The sequence below is a fragment of the Eptatretus burgeri genome, chromosome 18, assembly GCF_056783735.1.
Source record: "Eptatretus burgeri isolate ZD-2024b chromosome 18, Ebu_testis_v1, whole genome shotgun sequence".
In the NCBI taxonomy this organism is placed as follows: domain Eukaryota; kingdom Metazoa; phylum Chordata; class Myxini; order Myxiniformes; family Myxinidae; genus Eptatretus; species Eptatretus burgeri.
The window spans coordinates 25,828,033-25,848,500 of record NC_140978.1 but is presented as its reverse complement, the minus strand read 5'-3'; the positions used below and the strand labels follow the sequence as shown (position 1 = coordinate 25,848,500).

General features: G+C 43.8%; 1 protein-coding gene across 1 annotated transcript in view; it reads left to right on the top strand.

Annotated features, from left to right (window-relative positions):
• SRA1 (steroid receptor RNA activator 1) overlaps positions 1-20,330 on the top strand; it is a 35,062-nt gene extending 14,732 nt beyond the window's left edge. The window contains exons 2-5 of the mRNA XM_085864367.1: positions 8,609-8,728; positions 17,157-17,341; positions 17,658-17,766; positions 19,329-20,330. Of these exons, the coding sequence (XP_085720493.1) occupies positions 8,609-8,728; positions 17,157-17,341; positions 17,658-17,766; positions 19,329-19,462 (548 nt within the window). The 3' untranslated portion in view covers positions 19,463-20,330. The remainder of the gene's footprint in view (positions 1-8,608; positions 8,729-17,156; positions 17,342-17,657; positions 17,767-19,328) is intronic.
• The last annotated feature ends 138 nt before the right edge of the window (positions 20,331-20,468 follow it).

The following is a 20,468-nucleotide window of genomic DNA, read 5'->3' as shown; positions in this document are numbered from 1 at the left end:
TATATATATATATATATATGTGTGTGTGTGTGTGTGTGTGTGTGTATATATATATATATATATATATATATATATATATATATATATATATATATATATATATATATATATATATATATATATATATAATATGTTGTTCCTTGATAGAAGTTTGTAATTTGTTCAGGATGCCGGCGATAGCTCGCCTACTCTTCGCGAAGGGCACATGACCTTTAACCTCCACCGACTGAATCCAGCATGGGGGACAACCAGGTCCACGTCCATCCGAGGGACGTCCAGGTTCACGTCCATCCAAGGGACGTCCAGGTTCACGTCCACCTGAGGAACGGCACATGCACATTGATGAATCGCCCTGCCTGTGATACAGCAGGACGGCAGTTTATAGCTGGGTCAGGGTTCGAATCCAGGCGAGACAGCTTAGAGACGAGTGTGCATACCTCTAGGCCATCCTGGGAGCCGAACTTTGGACTCAAAACGTGTTCCAACCATTCAATAATTCGCACATGTTGCATGACTTGCATCGTGCACACCTTTTTGAAGATACTGTACATCAAGCTTTGGGAGTCAATCTCACATCGTTGTACCTGTGAAGACGTAGAGGACACGCTAACCTTCTCCAAGTTCCTCCTGATGACGATCTTTGATTTTTGCTTATTCCAGTTCCTTTCTGATGACTAAAATGCAAGACCTATTTGATCTTCCATTCGATGAGAATTTAATTTATTTTAATCCCGTTCTGAATTCAATTGAACACTAATAAAGAGGACGCCGTGGGTCGGGTGTCTGATCGAAGCGGGGTTGTATCAAAGAGGGACGTCTTGGTACCTGGTCATCACGACCGGCAGTTATTAAGTGGCAGTTCTAGTTTTTATTTATTTTACAGAGTGCTGAGGCTCATGCAGGAGGAAGACCATTGAATGGATTTGAACGTGTAACAGAACAAAAGGAACAGTATAAAGAGAGGGGGAAAACACCAACAGCCAGGTTGATGGAGGGAGACTTGGACAAATATGGGATGAATGGTAGGTGAGCAAGAACAGGATGCACTTGTTGGATGTAGAAGGAAAAACTCGAAGCTTAGGAAGAGATCGATTTAGAAAAGAGGTTATGAGGGTAGAAAAGATCATGGTTTTAGATTGGGGGGGATTTTAAATAGTGGGGAATAGCTGTATTGAAGACCTGGAGGGAAGAATGAGATTGAAGAGGATGTGGAAGTTGATTCTACAGGGGAGGGGGGGGGGGAAGAAGAGGAATGAAGGAATGAGTGGAGGTGAGCAGTCATCCTGGATTTCGGTAGTTTCACCAGAATGGGGTTAATGGTGGACCATATGCGCCCTGCAGAATCCTGGAGGAGGGGGGCTGGTGGGGGGACTCAGCATGGAAAGAGCAGAGGGTGCAAGACCAGAAAGGAGGCGGTAGAAGACAGAGAGACCACCGACCTGTCTGTGATGGCATTGTGACGGACTCGTAGACTCGACTTCATCGCAGGAGATTCCAATGATCTTGAAGGCCTTTGGTTTCCACAGCATCAAGCTGAGCAGGTTGTGAGCCATGGGAGCCAACCCAGAAGGGAGTACGGAGCTCCATCAAGCTGTATTTGAAGGCCTTGTTGGTGGTGTGGAATAAATGAACTCGATTTCCACTCGGGTTCAGTATACAAGGGAGAATGTTTAATTATGAACGTGCGCACATACGGGAGAGAAAAAAAATCCATCAATGAAACTCTCTCACAAAGGGGAAAAAACCCTTAACCCAAGTCTTGCATATCGAGTGCGGACGAGTGGGGGGAAATGATCGAACAAGCAGGATAAAAGAGAAATAGCTTCTTCATCTGTGAAAGAGTAACTATTCCCACAGTTCAAAATCAAAATAACTGCTTTCTGCGACTGAGAAAGGAGTGAAACAGTCAAAACTAGAGGGGGAGCACTCGGGAGAGTGCAAAACCTCCGCCGCCAATACTGCTGGGTCACTCAAGTGAACCTTATATATTATTCATTAAATATGATGTCAACAGTGCTGACAGAGTTATAGTTCTTTTCTCCAACCTTTTTTTTTGGAGGGGGGAGGGGGGGGTTGCAAATCACTTAAAACATGTAGAAATGCAAAAAAAGAAATCGACATTTTGTTGAAAAAAAAGTTGCAAAAAATGTTTTTTTCTCTAACAAATTTTTTTGGGGGGGGGGTAACAATTTTTTTGGGGGGGGGGTTGGAAATCACTTAAAACGTGTAGAAATGCAAAAAAAAAATTTCTTTAACAATTTTTTTTTGGGGGAGGGGACCAAGTCCAAAATCTAATGGCATGATCCTTGGACCATACCTAACCCCCCCCCCCCACCAAGTTTCGTTGAAATCCGTCGAGGAGTTTTTCCGTAATACTGTTCACAAACAAACTAACAAACAAACAAACAGAAAGGGGTGAAAACAGTAACCTCCGATATTCGATGGTGGAGGTTAACGAGAGGGGGAGCACTCGGTAGAGTGCAAAACCTCCGCCGCCAATACTGCTAGGTCACTCAAGTGAACCTGATATCCTATTCATTCAATTTGACGTCAACATTGCCCACAGAGTTATAGTTTGCAACTTTCCCTTTTACTTTTAACTTTTACATATTCAATTCATTCGTCATAACTACATTCCTTGAGACAGAAATTGATTTTACGTGGGTATCTCCACCTGAAGTTCCAAAATCAGCCACAATTATAATTTTGGCATGTTTTTTGATGGAAATCACTTATAACATGTAGAAATGCAAAAAAAATCGAAATTTTGTTGAAAAAAAAAAGTTGCAAAAATTTTTTTTCTCTAACAATTTTTTTTTTTGGGGGGGGGTTGGAAATCACTTAAAACATGTAAAAATGCAAAAAAAAAAATTCAAATATTTTTTCAAAATGGCCACCATAGCGGCCATATTTAATTTTGGACCAAGTCCAAACTCTAATGGCATGATCCTTGGACCAGACCTAATCCCCCCAACAAGTTTCGTCAAAATCCGTCAAGTTTTTCCGTAATACTGTTCACAAACAAACAAACAAACAAACAAATAAACCAATGTCACCTGCAGGGTGACCCGTATCTTGCCAAAAGGTGACCACGTGTGACTTCTTTAAGGTCACACTGAGGTGAACAGAGCTGATATCCACCAGGAGCAACTCCTTGAGGAATATCTGCTGACGAGAGATTCCGATGAGAATCGTTCTACAGAGTAACCATGAAAAATATGCTTTTGCCTCATAACGTCACCAAAATGACGTCATAATGTCTCAAGCTTGACATATCTAGAAAGCACTCATCGAAGTGGTCAATTTGCAGTACGACACGATATGGTTCCTAAAACTTGAAAATTTGACCTTGGGGTCAAATATGTTTGACCTGAGGCGCTAACCATGAAGGTCAAGGCCAATCGCCACCAAAAATTAATCAGTTGAGCGCCAGACCATGAACTATATTCCCATGAAGTTTGAAGACGATCCGATCAAAATTACTCAAAAAATAAGGGTTTCGTCGACTCCTCTGATTTGCGACAAAGTGACCTTGACCTTTGACCTTGACCTTCAAAATTTTATGCGCTGAAAGGGACCTCTATAGGCCTCAGATATGCGAAGTTACAAAAATTTCCAATGATAACTGTGCTCTGCAGAGTGATTTATACGTGATTACAGACCAAAAAAAAAACAAAACATATGAAGGTCAAGGCCAATCGCCACAAAAAATTAATCAGCTGAGCGCCAGACCATGAACTATATTCCCATGAAGTTTGAAGACGATCCGATCAAAATTACTCAAAAAATAAGGGTTTCGTCGACTCCCCTGATTTGCGCCAAAGTGACCTTGACCTTTGACCTTGACCTTCAAAATTTTATGCGCTGAAAGGGACCTCTATCGGCCTCTGATATGCGAAGTTACAAAAATTTCCGATGATAACTGTGCTCTGCAGAATTTTTTATACGTGATTACAGAAAAAAAAATACAAGCTGACTAACTTATCTTGCAAAAACTTCGTTTTGGCAAGATAACAAGCAGTCATCGACTGGTACTTACGAAATCGTCAACTTGACCTCTGACCTTGTCTAATAAAAGCTGTCTCGAGAGAAGGTAGCGACGCAAACCAAAAGTTTCTACGATGATTCTGTACCAAACCATCAAAAATCAAATGTTTGACCTCACTGTGACCCTGACCTTTGACCGATTTTGACCAAAATGTAATCAGCACTAGCCATCACCCTCCTGAATCACGTGGTGTAATTTGACATTGGTAACTTCTTCCGTTCTCGAGTTACCGTGGATTAACATAACGTAAAGGTCACACTCGACGGCCCCCCCAACTCGAAAGGACGCCGGGGCGAGCACGATGACGTCAGCGCGCACACGCAAAACCTTTACGTGACTCAACGACACGTCTGCTCCAGCGCGCTGCACCACGTGACGAGCCGTGACGCGGCAGGTGAAATATTTTTATACAATCTTAAAACGTCTCCAAAATATCCGATTTTTACCAGAATTTTGACAACCGAGTGTTAAGCGTCCTGAACGATCGCAAAAACCGAAGACAAAATTAAAATTGAAGTTAAAACGAACTCGTAACGTCGACCGAAGCAAAAATACTCCATTTCTCCACAGGAATTTACCGAATTATTTAATATTATTTTATCAAAGTCATAAAACCATAATATTCGGCCATCCACAAACAATCTTTACACCATCCGACAGCTTAGCGAGTCAGGCATGCGACGATAAGCTTTATTGGGATGAAAAATGACTTTTAAACACCATCTTTATCGAAAACACAACGCGGCCTACAACTCGGCAAGGCGTTCTGCGCCATGGGCGCAAACACTGAAATTTTTAAAACAGCCGTAACTCGACGAATTGACACACAAATTCCGCCGAACTTACCTCGATCCTCCAAACTCACGCTCCGTCAACAATACCTGTGGTAACTTTTCTCGAGTTATCATCTTTTGGATGTTTGACCTCACTGTGACCTTGACCTTTGACTGATTTTGACCAAAATCTAATCAGCACCAGCCATCACCCTCCTGAATCACATGGTGTAATTTGACATTGGAAGCTTCTTCCGTTCTCGAGTTATCGTGCCTACAAACAAACAAACAAACAAGCAGTCAGAGACTGGTACTTACGAAATCGTCAACTTGACCTCTGACCTTGTCTAATAAAAGCTGTCTCTAGAGAAGGTCGCGACGCAAACCAGAATTCGATGATTCTACGAATTCATCCCTGCCTATGGGGATGACGTTTCTTTCTACGATGATTCCGTACCAAACCATCAAAAATCGAATGTTTTGGATGTTTGACCTCACTGTGACCTTGGCCTTTGACCGATTTTGACCAAAATCTAATCAGCACTACCCACCACCCTCCTGAATCACGTGGTGTAATTTGTCATTGGTAGCTTCTTCCGTTCTCGAGTTATCTGTACCAAACCATCAAAAATCGAATATTTGACCTCACTGTGACCTTGACCTTTGACCGATTTTGACCAAAATCTAATCAGCGCTAGCCACCACCCTCCTGAATCACGTGGTGCAATTTGACATTGGTAGTTTCTTCCGTTCTCGAGTTATCGTGCCTACAAACAAACAAACAAACAAGCATTCATGGACTGGTACTTACGAAATCGTCAACTTGATCTCTCACCTTGTCAAATAAAAGCTGTCTCTCGAGAAGGTAGCGACGCAAACCAGAAGTTTCTACGATGATTCTGTATCAAACCATCAAAAATCGTAACGTCGACTGAAGCAAAAATCTCCCTTTCTCCACGCAATTATATTATACCTTAACGTAACTCAACGACGCGTCTGCTCGAGCGCACTGCATCATGGGACGACCCCTGACGCGTCGAGTGAAATATTTTTTATACAATCCTAAAACGTCTCCAAAACATCCGATTTTTACCAGAATTTCTACAACCGAGTTTTAAGCGTCCCAAGCGATCGCAAAAACCGAAGACAAAATTAAAATCGAAGTTTAAATGAACTCGTAATGTCGAGCGAAGCAAAAATACTCCATTTCTCCACGTGAATTTACGGAATTATGTTTGACCTCACTATGACCTTGACCTTTGATCGATTTTGACCAAAATCTAATCAGCACTAGCCATCACCCTCCTGAATCATCTGGTGTAATTTGACATGGGTAGCTTCTTCCGTTCTCGAGTTATCGTGCCTACAAACAAACAAACAAACGGAAGTCATCAATATACTTACGAAATCTTTAGATTTCGTAAGTAACAAACAGAAACGGAAGTCATCAATATACTTACGAAATCTAAAACCAATGTCACCCCCAGGGTGACCAGTATCTTGCCAAAATGTGAACATGAGTGACTTATTTATTCGATTAAAGTTACTCAAAAAATAAGGGTTTCGTCGACCTTGATGCTTGACCTTTTTGTGAACTTGACCTTTGACCTTGACCTTTATATTTTCATACAGTTAATGGTATCTCTCCAGGACCGTTGTACATGAAATATCAAGAGATTTTGATGAGAACTGAGGAAATAAAATTTTCATGAAAAATCCGTTTTTTCGTCATGACGTCATCAAATGATGTCATAGTGTCAAACTTTTGACAGATCTAGAAAGCACTTATCAAGTGCTTTCATATGAGGTATTACTCGATATGGTATCTAAGATTTCAAAATTTGACCTTGGGGTCAAAAACTTTCGACCTCCAGCGCTAACCATGAAGGTCAAGGCCGATCGCCACCAAAAATTAATCAGCTGAGCGCCAGACCATGAACTATATTCCCATGAAGTTTGAAGACGATCCGATCAAAATTACTCAAAAAATAAGGGTTTCGTTGACTCCCCTGATTTGCGACAAAGTGACCTTGACCTTTGACCTTGACCTTGAAAATTTTATGTGCTGAAAGGGACCTCTATAGGCCTCTGATATGCGAAGTTACAAAAATTTCCAATGATAACTGTGCTCTGCAGAGTGATCGATACGTGATTTCAGACAAACAAAAAAAACATACAAGCTGACTAACATATCTTGCAAAAACTTCGTTTTGGCAAGATAACAAACAGAAAGGGGTGAAAACAGTAACCTCCGATCTTCGATGGCGGAGGTTAACAATGTAGGCAAGGCCCAAGTCCGGCCAATCAGAAAAGAACACAACAGCCCCTTTGAGGTTCCTCGGGGTTTGGAGGTACAGATAGTTACACAGATCAAGGGAGTGAATCATTACATCGGCACGTTCTCAGTGTTGATAAATAACAACATTGCATTGACTGGTGCTGCTCACAGAACCTCAGCAGATCCCACAATGCGTCGACACAAAAAGCCATGCATTATATTCAATTTGTGAACTAAATGAGAAATATCTCAAGTTATGTTTAATCATGTACTAATTGGTGTACTTAAGTCTTCCTGGAACTTGTGCAACATTTCCAGGTTGTTCCATAGTTTTAATAAAATATGACAAATCAATATCAACTGAAGCCAGATGTATGTTTTACAGGAAAGCAAATATAACAGAACACATGGTGGATCACGTTTCAACGGAATCTTCTCAACCGCAGCATTTTACCAAAGTTCAAATCATATTTTATGAGTGAGGAACAATGTTGGTTCGCGGGCACCAGCAGTGACCACTATGTTTGTTGTGTTTGTGTGTCTGTCTGTGACCCTTTCCAGAGCATAGCTCCGTGATGTTTGATGCGATCTTGATGAAACTGGGACACAAGCTAGATATCATCGTCTAGTTGTGTCTTTTTGTATGAGGGGCGTCCCACGCCCTTTGCGGGCGGAGCCACGCCCACTTGAACCTTTTATTTTATTTTTATTTTTTTCTCGCAATTTAATTTCCTTGAAGCTGTGCATAATGTCCATAAGTACAACACATAAAAAATCCGATTTGATTTGGTCAATTTTGACGGAAGAGATAGGTTTTTACGGTCGGGCTTCCTCAAAAGCTTCCACTAATTCAATTGTACCTATTGTGGCATTGTTCAATAATACCCACGAACCATCGTCTCCTCCCTGCTTGTCTTTATTCATTCACACTTTGGGCTGGCAACACCAATTACAAATGCTTAAAGAGGAAATCTTCAACAGTGGATAGTTCAGGTGTGCCAAGGAAGGACTTTGTACAGTGTGCATGACTTACACCTTACATACCTTTTGAATATACTGTATATGACATTTTGAATAAACTGGCTTGCTTTGGATGCCAACTTTGAAATGTTGTTTGCCCAAGAAAGATCGTGGCTGATTAATGAGACCCAGGGGTTTGAATGACCAATTGAACTTCCTCAAGAGTATTGCCAGACATTCCTTTTGCAGAGAGGCAGTGTGGGATAGATACTTGATGCTTTGGCCTTGTATTGGAATTTCAGTTAAATATGACTTGAACAAGAACTTGTCATGTTTCATTTCCATTTTATGTCACGTGTTTTACACCAGTTCTATTGGAAATGCAATCCGAGTCCAACTCTCTTTTTGCAAATGCCCGTCCATGACTAACAAATCTAAATTGTAACACACTTTTATAATTAACCCCAACTTCTGACAAATCTGGCACAATGCTTCTAAAATTCTCTGTGCGCCACATCATTTACAATGGCATTTCCCTACCTGTTGCAGGAAACCAAAGTATGGGATGGAATGATCCACCGGTGTTCTCCTACGGAAAGCAAAACCAAATAAATGCCAGATTGAGACGTAACCATCTTACCCGTCGCGTCCCGCCTCCTCAAATTACAGGTACTCCTTTTGTTTGTTTGCACCCGTTGGTCCCTTGTTTACACATAACCATATCAGACAACCTTTTTAAAACCTTGATCTGTACTTCAAGGCATGAATGGTCGATGTATTCTGTTTGTTTGTCAATTCCTCCAGTTTTAGCTGAATTGAGAAAACTTGTCATGCAACGTTTAGTCACCCAAGTCACGAGGGTGAAATCTCTGCACTGCTTTGGAAATAGCTTTGGGAGATTTAAGGGAATTGAACAATGTTGGTTGGACAAAAGGTGTTAATGTAGTGCAGAAAGACAACCTCATAGTTCCACGAAGGTATGACGTACAAATCCATATTGACACCAAGCTTCAAAGTGATTGAAAATTGTCATGGCCCCTCTGTTTAATGAACCTTTGTTGAGAAGTGACATGAAGTTTACTTTATTAAGCCAACCCGTATACTAGACACTGACCTGTAGGGTAGTTGAAGACTTGTACCTGTTGTAGAGCTTGCTTCTACAATTGGTACCCCCAATTTGAAATGGTACCTCAGAGTTTCTAAGACCCTTCGGCGTACTAAACCACCATTTATGTTTGATTTCTTTCTTATGCTTGCTCTGACAAAGTCACCAGAGGCATGATGTTTTTGGGTTGGCCTACGTGCATCCGTCCATGCTAATTTTCCCTGTTTTCTCTGCAACCGCTTCTCCAATTGACGCAAATTTTTCATCATAGGTGTGACTACTCATGTATAATGTTGTGATGATAAATATGATGTGATAGGTCACGTGGCGTGATAGCCATGTTGGAAAAAAGGAAAAACTTTGGTTGGGTCTCTATCTCCGAAACCGCCCCATGGAAAAAATTGAAATTTGCCACGTGTTTTTTTTTGTTGATTATTTCATAGTTGGCTTCGTTATGACGTCATAATTGCATACATCGAACTCTTTATCCAATCGGTATGAAAAATTTTGAGGGTCATCTTGGGTTAAATTGTATGGGGGGAGGGGGGGAATTGACGATGACATCGGTCATGTGGTTCGGCAGCCATATTGTTTTTAACAGAAAAACTTTCAAAAATCTTCCCCCAAATGGCTTGACAGAGTGAGGGGAAACTTCACCCAAATGTTCCCCAAGCCTTGGGAATACCAGACTGTTCACAAATAATTGATAGGTCACATGGTCTGGCAGCCATATTGGTTTGAATGAAAATCTTAAAAAATACATTTCTCTTGAACTGCTTCATCAATTGACATAAAACGTCACAATTGTAATCTCGTCGTCATGGGGGATATATGTTTTGAATTTCAAACTGATCAGATGCACGGTCTGACAGCTAGAATTATTTAATATTGTTACGAATTTCGCCCGCCCGGCGGGCGATCGGCCACGTAACTCGAATCGCAACGCGTCGCCCACCGGAACGGACAATTCAGTCGTGATCCTCCAGGAACTACCGCCAGGAGACAGTCACGGGTGGGGGTTTAACCTCACCACGATCGTGCCAATTGCCCACCTGCGCAGGATAGGGTTGCTCGCCAAATTCGACCTCCCTAAGTACCTGCGCGAGTGGTCGACCGGGCGATCGTATCTCGCCGCAGGTCGACTTCAGACACGAACCGCTTAAGCGGCTCGTTCCGTGCTGCAGGGATAACCGAGCGGAGTTATCGTCGACCTCGACGGTTCAGATTACTTATCGGGTGTTTCAACCCACTACCAATCCCTTACGTGATGCAAGATGGAACTTTCAACGGAGGAAAGGACGCAACGAAACGGGAAAACAGTTCAACAAGCAAGCACCTTTATTTCACACACACAACACACGCACGTAAGGCAGTAATGCAATGTGCGGCAAAAGCAAAATGCAACTAAAGCAAAAGCACTACTACCGACTATAATTCTTTATAACACTTAAACAATTATACTTGTCGGGACTCGGCGCCACATCATTCATTCAAAATAAACAGGAAAGACCTCCCCATAGGCAGGGATGTAGATGGGGTTCGTGGACCAAATGTGCGCGGAACCTGGAGGAGCGGACAGGTCCACGAGACCGAAAAGGTCTTACCCGTGTCCTCGTGACGCGATGGCGGGCAAGCCGCAATATCAGCGCAGCTGCGCCCCGACTCCGTGCCCCTGGCGTGAGGTGAGCCCTCTCCGGCGTGTTCCGCGCAAGCACTGTTTGGTCGGCACCACGGTTAGGGTGGGGAATGAACTGGGCCACCGGCACACTATCTCAGCGTGGATGGGGGGGGGGGAATTGTTGATGCTCAGGGTCGAGTGAGGGGAATGGCTGGCTGGCTTGGTCGCTTGTGAAAGCGAAGGTGGCTCGAGTCCAGCGACGAGATGACACCAACGACGAGACGAGACGAGCCCAGCGACGAGATGACACCAACCATGGGAAAAGCGACCCCCACACTACAACAACCAGTTCCACACAGACTCGTGTCTTTTATAGACCCGGGGAGGAGCCTGTATGCAGATTTTAGGATCAAAACGCGATTGGAGGTGGGGCCACGCCACCCTCTGCTCAGCCATTGGTGTGGAAAAAAGGGGCGTGAGCCTCTTTTGATCCGAATTCCTTCCTGAGAGGAATTCACATCCATCGCGCTTGGAGGCAGGACCACACCGCCCGACGCTCGCCCATTGGACGGAGGAAAAGGGGCGTGAACCTCCCCTGATCCGAATTTCTCTCCCGTAAGGAATCCATTGCACTCGCGGCTTGCTGCGTTCAGCAGCAATCACCGAACGGCTTCGGACAGTACGACGTTCGGTGTTGACTGGTGGTGGGGTCGATGGTTGTGAAAGGAGAAAGGCAAATGTGGTGGGGGGTTTGCTGTGGTGGTTTGGTGGTTGGCGGGCGTCATTTGGGAATGGCGGTGAAGCGATGTTTGCAGGATGGAGTTGTGGAGGTAAAGAGGCGAAGGTGGTGTTTGAGTTGTTGGAGGCTTAATGGTCCAAAATAACGATAGAGAAAGGAAAATGGCTAACTCAAAGCGTCGCAGCCCGGATGAATTGCACATATTCCCTCTAAACAACAGGTGTGGGCTAACTACACATGAACTTATCAATATATATCTCACCTGAGGACCCTTTATGGTGTATTGCGAATTTCCACAGCCATAACAATATTTTGAATCTGGGTTCAGGGATTTAAATCAAACTTGGTGCAAGCGTGTATAATGATGTAATAATGTGGGCGGAGGCATATCTGGTGATGTCGAAGAATGTCCTAGTTTTCTCTCGATTTTTCTCCCAATTTCCGAACTGTATCTCTGAGCCGGCTGGGACTTTCAAATTTAATTTTGCCTCATTAATGGCAATACAAAGTGTGCGGGGTGAACATTTTTTTTTTTTTGACCTTGACCTAATTTTTAAGGTCATGACTGAGACAATTTTTCACCATAATTCAAGGTTTGTCAAATCAGAATGAAATTGCCCTCTCGAGATAGCCTAGGCCCTAGAGTAAGACTGATTTACGGGTTATTTACATCATACTCCTCCGGGTTGAAGATCAAGGTCAAATGACGGTCTGAAAAAATGATGCGTTTTTTTTTTTTTAATCAACCCTCAATTTTGCCAATGCAGAATTTCAAACACCACTTGGCCTTCGAAAATGTTCTTGCATCATAATAGTGTACTTGCACTGATATTGCGCACCTGATATTTCATTAATGACCTTGACGTATTTTTCGGATTGTGACCCAAGAAACAAAAAAACACGATCATAATTTGAATCATTTTCCTCTGATTTTTATGATGTTGAGTTTTATGGATAGATTGCAGATGGGGGACACATTTTCTTAATTTACAATCAATCCCTAAATGTTGAAGGTCAAGGTCATATGGAGGCCTGAAAAGAATATAGCAATCACAAGTCTGAAGACGACGATGGTTCACGAGCGGTATTTGACGATGTGGATTGTTTCAGAAGTCAAGGATGAGACAATGTGATAATGTTTGACCAAGTTATAAAAATGATCAACATGATGTGGTACGAGTGACAGGTTATTAGCTGCAAAATGTCGAAAACCCGGTTTCGTTCAACAACTTTAAAAATTTGACCTTTGCATAACCTTTAAAGGTCACAAAACAATGTTGTGGACATTAAAATAAGGAAACATGATATGTGCTATAGCTTAATGGAGTTAGTTCGTCGAAGAAGGTCGAAAACCCAGTTCGATTCCCACAACTTTGAAAATTTGACCTTTGTGAACTTTAATGGTGAAAGGTCAAGGATTATGACCTTTGGTGCAAAACTTCCTCTGGAACATTCCAGGCACAATATAACGTCATATAGGCTATATGGCATTTCGCACTCCTCGGATTATCCATACTTTGATGAAATCAGCGTAAAAACAAACTTGAAGGGGGCGCCACGGGCAAGGTGTTCGAGATAGGGCAAAATGGTTTCAAGACTTTAGGTGGGGAATGACGTCAAGATTATGCATAAATAATATTGTCATCCAAGCTCTCAAAGTTTGGGCGGTCGTATGATTTTTATGTCAAAATTCGAAATTTTCTAAGTTCGTGACCTTGTGACCTTGACCCTGTGACCTTGACCTTGGGACGAAAATGAAAAATCGAGCTCCGTGGGGCTATGCAGGTGCCATTGAGCTAAGCAAATACCGAAACCCTTGCCAGATTCGACAAACCCCTCAGAGAAGATGGATTTTTATGTCAAAATCGCAATTTCCTAAGTTCGTGACCTTGACCTTGGGACGAAAATTAAAAATCGAGCTCCTTGGGGCTATGCAGGTGTCATTGGGCTAACCAAATACCGAAACCACTGCCAGATTCGACAAACCCTTCGGAGAAGAAATTTTTTTACGTCAAAATTCACAATTTTCTAAGTTCGTGATCTTGTGACGAAAATGAAAAATCGAGCTCCGTGGGGCTATGCAGGTGCCATTGGGCTAACCAAATACCGAAACCCCTGTCAGATTCGACAAACCCCCTGGGAGAAGATGCAAATTGAAATCGGCTACCCCATAAAAACATGTTTTTTGGGCGTGGCTCCGCCCATAATTGGCGCACCACGCCCATTTTCAGGACAACACAACTAGATCATGATGTAAACCTCCCACCAAAATTTTATCGGGATCGGATCAAAACCCACGGAGCTATGCTCGGGACAGACAGACAGACAGACAGACAGACACACAACAATAACGAATATAGTGGTCACATATTTTTTCGTGAAAATATTTTTTCCTGAACCAATTAGATCACAGGCACTGAAGGAGGCTTGCGCTTGGCGATCACTTTGTGAACACAGATTTATTCTTCTCCTCCTCTTCCCATTATAAAGGGTGAGGTCCAATATCGCCAAGTTTCTTCCCTGCCTTGACTATGATATTCCTCCACTTACCTCTGTCCTCAGAGGTCCTCATCCTCTTCATTCTCCAACCACCCCTATCTTACTGATATCCCTCCTCACACAATCCTCCCATCTCAATCTTGATCTCCCTCTTTTCCTATCTCCCTCAACCTATCCACTCTCTTTGCCATTCTCTTTCCCCCCATCCGCACCAAGTGTCCAGCCCATCTCAGCCGGCATTTCACCAATCTCCCCGTCAAACTCATCTGTACACCAATCTCCTCCCTCAGTTCATCCTCCTTCGAGCCACTCTCTTCACTCCCGCAATCCCCCTGATCCAGGTGTTCTCGCAAACCTGCAGCCTCTGTTGTCTCTCTGTCAGTGCCACCATCTCCAGGCTGTAAAGGTAGGCTAGCATTACACACATCAGAACCTTCCCTTTCAATTTTCTCTATCTTTCTATCTCCCATTACTCCCTCCCCCCTCTTCCATGCATATGCACCCAACTGAATCCTCCTCCACACCTCTGTCTTGGACTTACCATCCCCAGTCACTGGTCCTCCCAGATTCTCAATTTCCTTTCTCTGCTGCCTGATCCACATCACCTCATTGTTCTCAGACTCATCTTCAGCCCTTGCTTCTCAAATGGCTCCTTCCACTCCGCTAGTACTTCCTGCATCTCCTGCTCACTCTCCACCACAACAGCCAGATCATCTACATTCAACATCCTTGCCAGATTACCCCTCATGTTTACCTTGCTGCTTCCCAGCTCCATCACCATGATGCACACGAGTGGGCTGCTTCCCTGCCTCAAACCAATGCTCATACTGAACTCCTCAGAGATCCCAGGACCAACCAATGCTCACCCCTTCATTCTCATGTACATCCCTTTCACCAACCTAACTTCTGCTTCCGGCATGCCCATCAATTTCAGAGCTGCTATCACCATCTCTCTCGGGGCAGTGTCGTAGGCCTTCTCCAGGTCCACAAATCCCAATGCCATTTCACCTTGCACCTCCAACCTCTTCTCCAGCAGCTGTCTCACTGTGAACATGCCATCCGTCATCCCCTACCCTTTCTAAACCCCTTCTGCTCTTCTCCAGTCTCCATCTCCACACTCTCTTTTTTATCCTCCCATCCAGAATCCTCTCCAGCACCTTCATGACACGACTTTGGAGCGTTATGCCCCTGTACTTCTCTAGATATTGAACATCTCCTTTCCCCTTCCAGATTAGCACAATTAACCCTGTCCTCCAATCTTCCAGAATGGAACCCTTTCTCATACATATTGTTACGTCTGAGGGGGGGGGGGGGGTATGCATTCAAAGGGTAATTAGGATGTTTAATTAGGTATGCCATGCTGTTCAGGTTTACCAGGATCTCAATGTAATAAGTAGCAATTCAGTGGTGATCAGTTGTCTAGTAAATGTCCATTTCTTTAAGGGGGAAATGATGATAATTGTCACGTAATTAGATAGGGAGACGGGATAGGGTAAGTGTGTCTGCGTAAACCCTTTTAGAATTCCCTGGAGGCTTGCCGTGACGTCACAGGACAGTGCTGCGGATGGCTCCGCCCCGTGATCACGATTGGCGGAAGGCGACGGCGGAGGGCCAATAAAACGGCTCGATTGGAAGTGACGAGGACTCGAGGATAAAAAGGTTCTGTTCGGGGAAAAGGGGGGGGAGGAAGAAGATCGGTAAAGAAAAACCGTTTTGGTGGAGGCTGTGGTGCTGGGAGCGTGCTGTTTTGTTGGGCTGATTCGATCCTGGATTCATCGTGTCTCGTGGCCTTGCTGTGCCTCACCTCGGTTGGCTCTGGGGTTCTGCTGGCTCGGAGTCCGGGGTCGAACGGCGGGCGGACCTGCCTCCCTCTCCTGCTCGCAGCTTGGCGCCAGAACTGGCTCCCTGGCGGCTGTGAGCGGACTTGCGCCGACACCAGGAGGTCGACAGCACCACGGTGTCTCCTCCCCCTGACGAGCGCAACGCCAGCTCGTCCGACGCCAATCCAGGGACTGTTGCGTCTACACCACGGGCCAGCCTGACCACCAGGACCAGCTACGTTGTGTGTGTGTGTGTGTGTGTGTGTGTGTGTGTGTGTGTGTGTGTGTGTGTGTGTGTGTGTGTGTGTGTGTGTGTGTGTGTGTGTGTGTGTGTGTGTGTGTGTGTGTGTGTGTGTGTGTGTGTGTGTACCTGGCACCTTAGAGGGTTTGAGATTTGTATATCCATTGGAATTGTTTTTGTTTTCCCCACGCCCGAACCCACACCACCATCCCGTCGAATCGCCCCGGATCCCTCCTCTTGCCGAGTCTTATTATTTCTGGTTATAGAAATAAACGTTATTAACTCAGTGAAAAGCGACTCGTGCCACCTTCCTCGTCCCGTTTGCGGTAGAGCGATTAAAACTGCCATCTTTGGGTTATAAAAAAATAAACCGCCTCCATCGTTTCGGCTCATTCTACGTTGGCGGGACTGTTCAAGTCCCGTGGACGTCACAATATATTCAACAGCCTCCTCGTCCAACTGACTCCGCCTTCCCCCACTGCAATTATCAACTTTGTGCACACCTCATCAATGCCTGGTACTCTTCCCTTCTTCATCAACTTCAATGCTGTCTGTACACGTACACACACACACACACACACACACACACACACACACACACACACACACACACACACACACACACACACACACACACACACACACACACACACACACACACACACACACACACATCCTCCATGACCATATCTAGTTAATAGATGCATCCATATCTCCTGTATGGTTTTCAGGTACATAGTTGGGAATTCTAAAGCAGCATTCGGGCTGCCAGTCTTTCCCCATTAAAGATCTCACCTGAAAATGCACCTTCCACCAAAGTTTGTTACCAGTTACCCAAAAACCTTCCAACCTAATTTTAGCATGGTGTTATTTTCACTTAATCATCCACTACATTGTGGTGTACCATTATGCGGTGATGCAGTGAATCGCATTGCTCTGACGCATTCTTCTTCCTCGGAGAAAGGGCAGAATGTTCGATTCCAAAAGGGATTGTGCGTTTGCAAAACGTATGTGTTTGAGATGTGACTCTATAAATCGTTAATTGATGTTCTTTGAATTTGATTATTTTTTTGAGGTGAGATGCTGGCTCCGTGCACCGCGGTCGCAGCCATGCCTCCGCCGACCGCGCCGCCTGTGTGCAGCTCGATTGCATCCCCTCCTGCGGCATCTCACGGCCAGTCGGAATCTCAAGAGCCACAGTTTGATGACGTGTGGGAAGTCCTAACGAAGCTCCAGATGAAGTGTGAAGGTTCCGTTCCGGTATGCCACTTGTTTTCCATCAGTTTGATGGACGACATCAACTGGCTCAAATTTAGTGGTTGATCTCAATAAATACTTGTGTTTTCTGAAGGGTATCTACACAGTATTTAACACGTTAAGCTAATTTAGTATGATTTATCACGCTGCAGCAAATCTCTTGTGGAAAGTATCCATTCAGCTTAACGAGAGTTGTTTGTACTTGTAACCTGAGGGTTTTATTTGTGAATAATGTTTCAACTGAAAATGATCCTAACTAATCTGGTAAATATTTCCAAAGTAATCTAATGGTGCTCTGACCCATCCTGCCCTTTTGCAGGCACGTGTCACGGGTGACATCACACGCAAGCTGGAGTTGTTGAAAAGTCAATGGGAAAATGACAAGCTGTCTCCAGCAGTTAAAGTCAGGATGGGAAAGCTCTGTCACGGTAACAATCAGCAAAGCTGTTTTATCTGAAATAAGATATGTTTCAGACTGGGATTGGCAGGACAGCATTACGTCCTTGAGCCGTTTAATCTGGGATCCTAAGGATCTCGACGGCGCATTACATGAATGCACAGGTCTTCCCGTCTGCTAGCATTCGCCGCGACGGGCGTTAAAGATCCCACGGTACAGTTTGAAAAGACCCCGGTCAAATTCCAGCCCCGACTGCAGCTGGGAAGAACATTAGCGAACCATCCATTGTATTTTCTGCCTGGTGATTGCTTCAGCAGAATTGACACTGGAAAGACACCAAATCTTTGCCACCATAATATTTGCTGATTTAAGATTGCAGCTTCCTTGATTAGGGGGTTTTGCTATCTGTCACACTTCCTGTTTGTAGTCGTCGTGGATAAACGCCACACTGCCTCATTGCCTTAACATCCCCTCCCATGCAATATCCATCAAGATATGTTTTTGTCAGCACCGAGCTTTACTCTAACTCTCACATTCCAACTGCAACCCCCACACAGGGCCGGCGCTACCATAAGACCAACGAGGCAGCCGCCTAGGGCGCAGACCTCAGAAGGGTGCATTACTGGCCTTTAAGGGTCACAGTTTTGATGCTGAAGATGTGTTGCGAACTTGAAGCAATAGCTCGAAGACTTCCAAAGTCTCTGCCGCCACAAGAAGTACTTCTCTTCATACTACAACAAAAACTCCTGGATAATGTGCCTAATGTTTCCGTTGCTCGAAGGATCCTTCACACTTCCAGTATCAGTGGCAAGTGGTGAACGTAGTTTCTCAAAGCTCAAACTTATAAAAACTTACATACGCTCTCCAATGTTGGAAAAGAGACTAGTTGGCTTGGCAACTATATCAATTGAACATGCCCAAGCATCAGCACTTGATCTGGTTGAATTGGTGATAAAATTTGCAAAGGAAAAGTTGTGCAAATTGAGATTTTGATGTCTGAAATTGAAACTTTTATGAGACATTTTTTAACTCTGTTTGTCTGTTTTTTTTGTTTCTCTGTCTGACTGTAAGCAAAATATTCTGATAAAATTAATTTAGCAGTTTCCAAGTTTTGTGCTTTTTATTTTTTCTACAAAACATCAGTTTTTAAAAATCGAAGTTGGTAATTTTTTTGGGGGGGGGGATGCAAGTAGCTGACCTTTCCAAGGGCGCAAAATAGTCTGGCACCGGCCCTGCCCCCACATACTAACTTTGACCACACACCTCACCTGTTTCGTCTTGCTTACTATTGACAGTACTCACGACTGTGCACATTCTTGCGAAGTCGTGTCCAATTACTCCGAAGGCAGAAGTTGTATTGTGATGTGTGAAGTGACCAAAAAGCATTTCAACATTGTCCAACCACAACACTGCTGTGCACCTGCACACCCTATTTTTGGTTATGTACATTACTTCCCCTTCCCCTCTTCCTCCCTCCCACCTATCTCCCTCTACTATTTTCCCTTCCCTTCACCCTCCCCACTCCCTTTCTCCTCTTCCCCCTCCATCGGTCCTTAATAACTTGTGCTTCTGAAATTTTTTATTTCTTTTCAGCCCTGCAAAGTGAGTGCTGGGGAGAAGCAACAGAGCTACAAGTCTCTTTGACAGTGGATTATATGGGTGAAGTTAGCACATGGGTCATCGCCCTTCGCAAACTCATAAGCCTCGCAAGTTGTGATGGTGAATAAGTGTGGACGAACCATCATGTGCGACTGAACATTCACCTTTAAAAGGAACTTGGTTCTCTGTAACGGGTACACGACAGTGGGTGGGCTGCCTCCAGCTCAAGTGGTGAAACCAAATGTATAAATAGCTCTGAGCCATTTCCTGTGGCACCAGGTTACTGGCCAGGGCTGTGCAATGCCTTGTTTTACAATGAAGTGAGAGAGTCCTGAAACTGCTCCTCTTCTGCCATTATTTCCAGTTGGTTTAGAAATGTTAACACTAGATGCTCACAATGGCTGTTTTGCTGACAACTGCCACCTGCCATGTTTCCCAACGAAGACGATTGTGCCCGACGTCAAAAACTTCGTGGAACGCTTTACTTCCTCGTAGAGGGAACTTGACACCCAAAAGTACTGATACCACTTATCCCTAAAGCAAGCTATAGTTGTTTACAGTGCACAATATCAATTTTATTTTCAGCATTCTTCTCTTTTAGGTGTGTTTTTAAAATTGGAAGGAAGAGGCAAAATGACTTTGTAAATGTTTCATCGCATGTTTATTTGAGGGAACGGGATCAGGTGATGAACTGTCATCATGGTACCGCTTAATATAACTCGCCATTAGAGATATTAAGCTGGCTGTCCCATATGCAAATGCTAATATCTCATTAACAGATATTTTGACCAGAACCATGGCCAAATACATCTTGCTTACATATTGTTCAAATGTGCCAAATGGAATGAAGATTTTTTTTCCTCCTGACACCGATGCTAAGGTTTTTGAGAGGCGGTTTCATATGAATGATTAAATGAAAAATATTTATATATATATATATATTTGTTGCATGTGGAAACAGATAATTACAATTTATTAAATGTCTCCTGGCATGGCTGTTCATAGTAAACGTACCTTTTAATTGACTTAAAAAGTCTACGAAGAACTCTGAGGAATTAACTGTACTATAAGGATTTTGATTGGAACATAATTTACATGTTTCATGTCAAAGAACTGCAAGTATGCAGCATTAGG